Source organism: Henckelia pumila, chromosome 2, assembly GCF_033568475.1.
Source record: "Henckelia pumila isolate YLH828 chromosome 2, ASM3356847v2, whole genome shotgun sequence".
Classification (NCBI taxonomy): domain Eukaryota; kingdom Viridiplantae; phylum Streptophyta; class Magnoliopsida; order Lamiales; family Gesneriaceae; genus Henckelia; species Henckelia pumila.
In genome coordinates this window covers 90,314,036-90,325,561 of record NC_133121.1, presented here as the reverse complement: position 1 = coordinate 90,325,561, position 11,526 = coordinate 90,314,036, and the positions used below count along the sequence as shown (strand labels likewise).

The 11,526-nt window shown below is 39.2% G+C and overlaps 1 protein-coding gene across 1 annotated transcript; it reads right to left on the bottom strand.

The window, feature by feature from the left end:
• Window positions 1-2,098: 2,098 nt before the first annotated feature.
• Window positions 2,099-8,089, bottom strand: LOC140877893 (uncharacterized). Its single transcript, XM_073281494.1, has 9 exons — window positions 7,866-8,089; window positions 5,771-6,140; window positions 5,304-5,605; window positions 4,616-4,753; window positions 4,145-4,219; window positions 4,036-4,065; window positions 3,279-3,489; window positions 2,833-2,897; window positions 2,099-2,155 (listed from the first exon to the last, which is right to left on the bottom strand). The coding sequence occupies exons 1-4, from the start codon at window positions 8,087-8,089 to the stop codon at window positions 4,699-4,701; spliced, it is 951 nt and encodes a 316-aa protein (XP_073137595.1). The 3' UTR covers window positions 2,099-2,155; window positions 2,833-2,897; window positions 3,279-3,489; window positions 4,036-4,065; window positions 4,145-4,219; window positions 4,616-4,698.
• Between the last annotated feature and the right edge of the window lie 3,437 nt (window positions 8,090-11,526).

The window sequence follows — 11,526 nt, the reverse complement described above, 5'->3', positions numbered from 1 at the left end:
ACTGTATATTCTAAATTGTTCCTAGTCGATTGAGCCGTCCGATAATAAGGATAAGGATCGCTCGAGTTTGAGACTAGCATTTGCGATGCGGAGTACCACGTTTCATTGGTAGGGAACATGGAGATGTTCGAAGCATGCAAATGGATATTCATAGGATGAATAATCAAACTACCCTATCCGGACTTTCCAAGTGGTTATCACTTATCGAGTGGATAAAGTCCGCGGTTTTGGTTGTACACCATTAGTCCTTACTACTTGAAACATCATGGAGACTCTATATGCTAGTACTGTGCTTTGACTCGTTTACCGACTCTATGGGGGTCATCAGGTGTCGGGATTGGGTACAGTTACAACACATATAGGAGTCGATGCATTGTTGTCAAGGATTCACCACATACTTGCGAGTGTGGATATCCTATGCGATCTGAGGAGATATTAGTGTGACGAATCTCTGGCCAGAGTACTTGATGTGATTTAAGAAATGGTTTCTTAGTAGCACATGCGATGTCACTAATTTGATCTTCAAGATGTATTGCATAGTTATCGAATCTTGAGCGACTCTCGATATACTAATGGTTGTTGATTCGGTCGGGATATATGGATGAAGGGACCGTACTGTACGCTAACCAAAATCTACTGGTTCTTGTAGGCACTATCAGTGATACCTAGGGAATCATGGGGCGATGTTGCTAGGCGCTTTACCATGATTCGTTGGGCAAGTCGGAAATCGTTGTTCCGAGTCACAAGGAGTTGTGAGCCCACGGCTAGCTGTATCCCTGAACCATTGAGGGTCACACAGTGTAATGGAGTTTTAATCCCCGTTGAGATAGTTAAATTTAAAGAGTTAAATTTAATGAATAAAGAAGTTGGACTTCTTAAATAAGAGTAAGGGAGTAGGATTTCCTAAAATGACATAGGGATGTATATTTTTGGAAACCACTGAATTCGGATTCAGGAAAATTTATCTTGACTTTAAAATGTGCAGAAATGGTTTCTGTGCACATTGGTAAAATCGGTTTATCAATCGGAGTCACGATGAATTTTATATTAATTTCTGAACGTGCGGGCTTTGCTTGTCGGGCCTCAACTTATGACTAATGGGCCCTAAGGTGTTAGTGGCCTGCATTATAAATAAGTTATTGCAGTACAGAAATTACACACAACTGGTCATAATTGAGACAGGATTTTTCGAAAAACCCTAGCCTCCCCTCTCAATTCGGCCGCCCCCCTCCCTTCTCTGCGTGAGAAATTCCGGTCTGTGATTTTGAATTGCAGTCCAGAATAGCGAATCAAATTCGTTTATTCTCTTCGTAGAAAACTTCTGATAGATTTTCTAGTGCAATCTATCAGAGGGATTAAACCTCTATTCGTGGACCTGATTGAAGGAAAGCTTGTTCATCAGTTCCAGGGAGATACAAGAAGCGCAGAGAAATCTGTGTGGTGTCCAATAATCTCGCTTCGAGATTGAAGGTAAAATTTAATAATAGTTATTTAATTTTACACACACAAATAATTTAATCGTTAAACGGTTGATACCCACACTATGGAATTGTTCCATAATAAAATTTTTAAACTTCCGCTGCACCGGGTATCAATCGTGATTGATCTGAGAGCCGAGTTTTCCAACAGCTCTGATATCACTTAATGTGAGACCTCGTTTCTAAACAACTAATATCAGACAACAAGCGATAAGTAATCAAGAACCCAATAAATATTTTTTTTTTTTTAAAAATGAGGCTCGCGCGCCCGCGCTGACATCAGCGCGCCCGCGCCTACGTCCCGCAAATCCCAGCGCGCCCGCGCTCATATCTCGCAAAGAGGCCGCGCGCCCGCTCCAAAGGAAGCGCGCCCGCGCCGTTTCCTCGCCCAGAAGAGTTAAGGCACTGCAATAAACTCAAACAAAACCTAAACACTTGCATTAAGAGTATTTGACATTCCAATAACAATACAAGAAAGGTTTAGGGAAGAGCAACATTCAATTCGATAGCACCTACATCGTTTCTTGCTTACAAAACATATACGAGAAGTTCGAATGACTAAACATGATCGTAAAACATAACTAGGTTGACATGCTGATTCGACTTCTAAACGAGTCTCACTTCTATCTCTTGCTCTGGATGCTAGCCAGGTCTATGCTGACTTGATCATGCCCTTCCTGTTGCCAAGTACACATACAAAACAAAGCAACAGCCGGATAACCGGTGAGAATGATAATCCCAGTAAAAGCAATATATCAAGTAATTAATATACAACATACTGTCAAACCACATATTCAAGTCGAAGTTAATGATATGCATGTCTTTAAAACCAGGATATCAATTCTGATAAACAAGGAAGTATTGCTCTGCTTTTGGGATCCCGAGGGTGAGATCACGTAACGACTCACCGACTCTCCCAATCGAGGTGGTGCCACGTATCCCACTCCTCTAGACTTTGAGCAACCATAATGAGTATGCTAGCACTAGGCGAAATACTACAACCTAGGCCACTCAATCATAGTTCCCAAACGTCTAACAAAAAGGGCGGTTCTGCCCGCTGAAATCAAAGTAGGCTCAAGATGAATGCATAACAGAAACATAAACATGAGCCACATAACAAAAACTCAATCAATCAACAAATACAAGTTCCACATGCTAGAACAAGTATCAATGCAATATGTGATTTAAAAAGGGGAAACTCGAGAACCAACAGTCCCGAGTATGCTATCCCGCTACGATGACTGCTTTTACCTTTCAATGCAGTAGTTCCAACTCTGGATAAGCTACAACAAAAGGTTTAATCAACAACTAAACAATCCACAACAAAGGCAACGGTTCAAGGTAATCTCTTTACCGTTCTTCGTCCAATTCTCGACGACAAAATGCTGCTAACACAGGGCTTGACAACTCCAAACGAATCTGTTCAGATACAATCAAAGATCAATTACCATGATCGACTTACAAGCCAAGTTCAACAACTTCAAAAACGGTTCAAATCTCCAAAACTCAAACCGACGGCATAACGGCTATAACTGAACAAACCGACAACGCAGGCAGCAGTTCAATAGCGATATAACCTCATAAAATTCTAAGACAACCAAAACAAAGCAAACCCATCAATCTCAAAATCCACATTTTCGAAAATGGCTTCCAAAAATCATAACAAATCCGAACGTCGCTCTAATTCAAAACCGACAGATAATAAACGATCAGAACTCTGTAGAGAACAACATACTCGAATCTCAAACGATTCTAACAACATCCAAAAACCAGAATGTATCCGATCGTAGAAAAACTTACGATAAAACGGAGCTCTCGCTGCAGTGATCGCTAAACTGCCTTCAGAAATAAATTTCAACGGCCAGATCGTGCTCGGACTGGAATCCCAAAGCTTGGAAAAGCTTGGAGGCGTGAGAATGGAGGGAGACGGATTGGAGGGGATGAAGAAGACTTTGTCAACCAATTTCTAAGAGTAGATAATATATAAAATCCACAATTTGCATTTTAGTCCCTGAAAAATCCAATTTTTGCAAAAAGGACCCTGATCAAAATCGAGTCGGCTCGTGAACTCTGTAATCTCCGATTAACTCAAATAAACTCATTTAAGATAAAAATGGGGCGTTACAACAGTTCTCCAAACGTCATCTGCACTCTAGGTCTTTCAACCCTCTGTGCTTTTCAGGCTGGAGTTCAAGATGAATGCAACATAATCTGGATGCGTTAAATCATACATAAGCTAAAACAACATCTTGAACACATCAATCATATAATCATATGAGCATATAATCAATCAAGGATACCGACAAATCTGTAAGCATCACATGTAATACATAAAACATGTTCAATACAAAAAATACTATAAATCAAAGAAGACAAGTAAACATTTACATAAATATTCTGGGAATTCAAGAAGATATCTATCTTGAATAATTTATCTCATTTATGTAAACATAAACAATAACATATATGAAAACATGCATGTATGTGATTTTAGGCAACTCGATACTCAGAAACAATCTCGAGTTATTCTACCCATCTTATTAATGTCTATTCATACCTTTCCTTCTGAATCTGAGAAGCTCCAATGCTGGACAAATAACATCAAAGAACTTCCATCAAAATCTGCTCAAATCAGTAAAATCATTCAAAGCAAACTAGCTTCACACCTTCTTCAGTCTTTCTCGGTTCAAAGGCAAACTTCTCGAGTTCGTCGATTCGAATTCGATCTTTTGCATTCAAATCTGAAATGCATTGATTTTCAATTCAATATCAGCTCCCAATATCACTACAATCTCATAAATTCTGAAACAACTACAAGACTTGATTGTTCGGTCAAAATCAAAACCGACGGCGTAACGGTTCGAATTCGAAAATCCCAAAGGCATTAACATCAATAATACAAGCATATCAATTAAATATCATCACCAATTCCAGCAGTATAAAACGTGAACATCAGCCCCTAAAAATCAGATTTCTGAAAAATCTTTCAAAAATCGAAAACATGTTCAAACGACGATCTTTTTCCGATCCGTCTTAGATATGCTATCGTCGTATATGCTAGAACACGTTTATACAATCAAATCATAATTCTAACAACAACTTAAAATTCAAACACGGTAGAACTTCATAAAACTTACGTCAAAACGTAGCACTCGGAGCTGTGATCGCAAATATATGTTCAATCGGAAATTCTACCGGGCGGAACGAAAGATATCGGAGCTTAAAGGGACAAAAATGGACTTGGAACCCTTGTTTCTCCATTCCCACGTTTGATTCTGGAATTTGGGCTGAAAACTGATCAGATTACACGTTTAAAAATACAAGTTGCAAAGAAAATTGCACTTTGGTCCCTAAACTTTAACCTAATTGCAAATCAGTCTCCGGACAAGCGATTTAATTCAATTTTAATCCTAAATAATTTAAGAATAATAGAATTTCATTCTAACCTCTAAATATTCTCAAATTAAATATTCTCGGATTAAAATTAAATCATTTCGGACCTTATCGCATTTTAGTCCTTGAACTACTCAATATTTGCAAATGGGTCCTTGCTCGGATTTCATTCGCAAATTCAATTCTTGATATTTATAATCTTGGAATTCACATCTTAAATTCCATAAATATTAATTCAAATATTTTTAATCTTTTTAATTTAAGAATTCCGGATATTAAAATCTTAAAATCCGAAAAATCCTCAAATTAAATATTTCTGACCCAAAATTGAAATCTCTAATTTCCATACATTCTTAAATTCATATTGTCTCTCTTATTCGAAATTTAAATCTTAAATCACATAATTAAGAACCTAATATTTTCGGGTCTTACAACAAAAACCCAGCCCCAGTCTGCACCTCTGTGTAATGCCTCTCATAAAGGGCACTAAGCTCAGAACGAAGAGCCTCCCCCTCCTTTTCCTTCACGCCGAGCTTCTCCGGCCATTGACTAATTTCCTCCTTCAAGCTAGTATTCTCCCCTCCCAAGCGGAGAATCTCCTCCTTTGCCTTAACCTCCGAAGCTTCCAGGCGAACAACATCTTCCTTCAGTTTGGCCAACTCCTTCAGAATCTTGGCCTCGTCGGTCCGAGCCTTGTCCTCTCGAGCTTCCAGAGCTCGTACAGCAAACAAAATCTGAAACCAATAAAGCAAAATAAATAAATAAAAACATTATTAACAATATCAAGATAAGGGAAATAAACTGTTCAAAAATATCTGACAAGAGCCAAGGACAATAGACTGGTGTAAGACCAAGGAAAATCGAGGGATCAAGTGGCTGAAATCATAATCCCCCACTACCTTGGCCCCCCGCCTAAGACCAATCTCAAAGTCACTAGAGTCCCAGAAGGACTCTGCACCATCTCTATTCACCCCGTCCAGGAGCAAAAGGTGTGGTCTTGCTTTCCTCGTCGAAGAGAATGAAGCCTCCCGAAGTTTCTTCGCAGGATCAGCAGAAGGGACTTCACCCCTTTTTTTACCCTCGTCCACCGGCCTTTCACCTGCCCCTCTCCGGTGCTCAACAACACCTGGAGCTCTCTCATCAGGCAAAGAGGGGGTACTATGGCCTTGGCAGCCCTGCGGTGCCGGGCCTTGGCTCTCTCCAGAATGGGGAACTAACGCACCGACACGATCAGATGCATCTCTCCCATTCCCCTTGTGCTTCGGCCCACTTCAAGGAAGAGGGCGGCCAGAAGTCTTCTCCCGATGACGGAGCTTACTCAGGTCAACCTGGTTACCTGTAAGAGAGATTGCATACATATAAAAAATGGTCAGAACAAAACGAATATAAGCAGTAGATACGACAAATAAATGATTGCACGCGCAAAAGACCTAAATAGTACCAGAACTAACTAAACACCGAGGGTCAAAATTTTCGTTAAAGAGCCCCAACGACCGACACTGTGATTGAAGCTCAAGAAAAGATTCTTTATTCTTTATTATAGTAAGCCCAGAGCTCCATTCCACAGGCACCCCCCACCCGCAATCTTTCGCATAAAAGAAGTTTGATTTCCAAGCACCTCGGTGAGATCGAAGTTTACGTAAGAACCTACACTTCGGACGGGGCTGAAAATAAATATCAGAGTCTGGTTTCGTCGGACGAGCCGAAAAACGTGCATGAAATAAATCCAGGCTTGGATCCAAATCAAAAGCACTCGTTTTATGTCGAAATCCAAAAAAGTATAGAAGGGCGTTAGGAGTCAACTGACTGAGACTGACACCTTAACTCTTTATTAACTCTATCAGGATAGGTCAAGGAGGAATTGAAAACCCGATGTTCAGGTGTTCAACATAAACTGTGAAAAAACCAATAGTCAGAGAGTGACGAGAGTCACCTGGGCACGGAACAATAATGTCACAGGAGCTGGGTATTCTTTTGCAGCGGCACAAGTAAGAAACGCTTTCACTAGACAAAGGATGGGACACCGTGTCACCAGGAATCCCATCACTGTCTGACTCGCTAGAAGAACCAGGGTCGGGCTCAAGATTAAAATCGACAGGCTTTAGGCTCTATAATGATGTTGACGTCAAGTGGGACGGAATTATTCAAATGGACGATACCTACACTTGAGCTGGGTCTATAAGCCGACAATTCAGTATCAGTGTATCGCTCGGAATCAAGGCTATGATTGAACTTAGTTTGGGATTCTCGCAAAGACATTAATAAAAAATATTCTTTCCCTCTGCCGCATCCTACGTAATTTAGCGAGGATCTCACGAATTAAATTTTATATATTTGAGATTCTTTCTTAAAGATATTCCTAAAAAATGATTAATGCGCAAACATACAACATATATAATATACACATAAGATACAATCAACAGGATTAACAATAAATAGGTGAGAATGAAGACTGCGAGAACTCCAAAATGAGCGACGCCCGCTCCCCTTTTAAAAAAACCCAAGGACACCAAAGAGAGCGACACCCGCTCTGTAAGTACACAACCCAGCAGCACGCTGCTGCCCTCCTCACCGCCTATCACCAACCCTCCGCCAATCAAGAGCGACACCTGCTCATCAGCACAACCACTCCCAGCAGCACGCCGCTGCCCCGTCTCCGCCAAACAATACCGTGAGCGACGCCCGCTCTATGCACACACAACCCAGCATCACGCCGATGCCATCACTAAAAACCACTACAAACGACTACAAACGACCCCTGTTCGCCTTCACCACCCCCCCGCTACAACCATCACCCCCTGCCAACAGCAGCAGCTTGCACACCCCCTCCGCCCAGCCATCAAGCAGAGTCTGCTACAACGGCTCAGCCCCACGAGCTCGATTCACCCCCTGCCAACCAGCCCGCAAACTCGCACCCTTTTCCATCAAACAATCACCACCGCACAGCTCCAACCACGAGAAATCGTGCATCATCTTCTCCGCCTAGCAGCGCACCGCTGCTCCCATCTCCACCACGCCACGAGCAACCACGGCACCACCATTGCCTCCACTACCAAGATGAGCGACGCCCGCTCAATCTCCTCGAATCCCAGTAGCTCGCCGCTACACCCATCTCCAACAGAAACCACCCCGCCAGCACCTCTCCTCCACCATCTCCCATCGCCTAGCTCAGGAGAGTGCCGCTGCCGTATCCCCCAATCTCCACCGCATCGCAGCATCGTATTGAGCTCGGCTACAATAGGCTCACCACCAATACGCGGCCACCTCTCGTCACAGAACCACCATCGCCATCGCGATCCTACCTCGCCAGCTCACGAACCTAGCCACCACGGCTCATCCTCCCAAACTCCAGCCCTGCCTCACCGTAAAGCTGTCAAAATAGAACACTCCGAAGCTTAATCGCCGACTCTTGTTCTTCATCTCCACCTCCAATCGGCACCTTGGCTGGATATAAGAACAGGCGAAATCCAAAAAAAAAAAAAAAAAAAAAAAAAAAAAAAAGGAACGTAGCAAGGATAAGAGGGGATAAAACGATGCATCGGTGCAAAATTTAAATGCATATAAAAAAGCAAGCAATAAATTCATATAGAGAAGCAAGGAGTAGATCCATTACCTGCCATCTCTCGAAAAGTATGCAAAAGCCTACGAACGAGGGGTCAAAAAGCCTATTTATAAGTAAAGGAAAAACCCTAAATACCGTATCTTTGGCCCAATTAATATTTAAAAAAATAATAATAAAAACAAAAATTTTCAAACCCATGTTAATTAAAAGTATAATTCTTGAGTAATTGATGATAATACTCTCGATCATCTTCAAAAGAGAATTACAGTTGTTCGAGAGTAGGGGACTGACGAGTATAAGTATATTTTTTATATATTTAAAATATATAACTAAATTAAGTAGATCAATTTTCAAAAATCGCATTTTTAAATGACTAATTCTTAATTTTGAAGTCCTGAAGGACTAAATTGCATTTTTAGCCCCTAGTAGGGTAAATTACCAATTTTTTGGGCCCAAGAGGGTTAATGAGCAATTTAGCTCAATTTTGCCTATAAATACCACTCAAGCTCTCCATTTTAAAGTAAGTGACTCTTTGGATTATAAAAGCTTTTTGCTCTCCTGTTTTGTGTGGAGGTGATCGTTGACTTGAGCGTCGGAGGGTTTTCGCCGGGTGACCATCCGACGCCTCTAACGTGTATTCGTGAATCAGGTGACAGCCCAAAATAAGGATGTACGACTTCTTCAGGTGACCAAAGGAGTAGGAGATCAGGAGATTGTTCCCCTCTGCAGGTGACCGAGGAAGCAGGAGACCAGAAGGACGTACGACTTTCTAATTTATTTGCTGATTAGGGAGATGATTATTTCGCCCGTATCAATAAGATATGCTACATTTGTTTTGGTATCATCATTTAATTACCACATTATTTATCTTTATATTGTTCTTGATATTTGATTACTAGTGTAGATGATAATAGAGCTCTTAATTATAAATACAGACACTAGCGCATATTAAATATTGTTTTGTCGTATTTGAAAAGTTTTCACCAAAAACAATAGGATATAAAAGGAAATATTGTCCACATGAGCATAGACGAGTTGGTAAGACCTAAGGTGACGTGAGAAGAAATTTCTCAACAGGGGCGTGGGGTCCCAAATTTATTTAAAAAATTTATTATGGATATATATTATAAATATATTATGTATTAATGTAGTTCAATTAATTATAATTATGTTATAGTAGTTATTAAAAAAATCAAAAAATATTTATACATTGTCAACAACAAAGCTATCATCAAAATTAATATGTTCGATCTTCGCTTCGTTCATCACCTCTCAATTTGGTATTGTTTGTCGTCGACCATCACTTTCCATTGCCTCTCCTTGATCATCGACATTCTTGGCATTGAGTTTTATAGCTTGATGGTCGACCAATTTCTTCTTGACCTCTGTGTGTGTTAAAATTTGGTTTATAGCTCGTTCAATTTATTTTTGATTTAATGTTATATTTTAATATTTATAGTTAATTTCATGTCGTGATTGAAAATTATGGATTGAAGGTACGAATTTCGAAACTTAATTTTGAAAATTGAGACTTTTATTTAATTTATCTTTAATGACTAAATTAATTGCTTCTAAATTAAATTAACATTTAAATGGTGAGTTTTGATGGTTCAATGTGATTTTTTTTGGATAATTTCATAATTATATTCACAAAATATGAAGATAATTTCGTATAGCTCGATTATATTTGATTTTTTAAATGGGATTTGATATTTACACTCTATTTTGTGTTATCTATACTCCAATTCATGTGTAGAATGAAGTGCAAATTTATATACAAATGGAGTGCAAATAACAAAATATGGAGTGTAAATATCAACTTCTTTTTTAAAATTAATGTAAGAAACTCTTAATTTAATCTTCGCCCCGGGCCTCATTTTTTTTTGGACCACCCCTGTTCCCCAGCGTTGCAGTTCGATCCTCTTGTAGAGTATATTCCCTGCTGAAATATTGTGGGGGTATATTCTGGGGGTTGGCTATGTTGCTCCCTCCCTCATGTCTCTGCCGCTCGTGCACATCTCTCGATTTAACCCCCGCATAAATCAATAAACCTCTGACTCATATGAAATGAGGTCCCCTTCAAAATAACCCTTTTAATATAAAAGGAAATATTATCAATATTAATGCATTCACCTTTCGCATTAAAATATGTTATAAATAAATACAAAATATATACGTAATTAAATGTGAAAGTTTTTCAATTTTTTTTGTTTCAGAGAGCTTACAGGAAGCACTTATAAGTTTTTTTTCACAAAGTTTCACAAAAAATCAAAATTTTGTTAAAAAAAAAGACTTCTTAGAAATTTTGTGAAGAAAAAGACTTCTTAATATGTTACCAAAAAAAAAATATAGATATTTTTATCAACACTAGGGGCGAACCTGAAAGTCAGGGGCATTGAACGGCCCAATTTAAATTGGGCCCAGATATTTTAGGAACCCGGTATTTTGAATTGCAAGTGCTAATCCTGTGTGTAGGGTGACATTATGTGAAGATGGCGTTTGAATGGAACGATAGGATAAATTGATAATAAACAGGGAAATTTAAATTAATATGACTCGAAGTATAAAAAAGTAGATATATGATAAATAATATTGTGTTTGTTTTGGATTATAATGTTTCATCTGAATGAAATATATATTAAATATATTTGGATAAATAAATACATAATTCCATGTGAACATCGTGGGAGGGAAGCTGAAATTTTTGGACCAAGATTTTTATTATGAAAACAGTGAAGGGGTAAAAAATTGACATAAATTTAAATTGCTTCAGAAATACACGTAAGATATATTAGATAAGTAGCACTACAGCACCTCAATTAGCATAAATATGATATCTAATGAGTCAGAAATATGCAACCCAAACACTGAATCCATGTTGGAGCTAAACGAGAGTACACATACATAAACTAATGAACAAAAAGACTAAAGACGCGTATGATTTACTGGAATAGATAGTAGTTTTCGTCAGAGCCGGTTCTTGTTATCACGAGGCCCTGGGCGAACCTATCAATTATGCCCTAAGTTTATCTTTCGATCAATAAATTTTCTTCAACAATCACGAATTCATCAAAATAAAAAAACTTTTACATC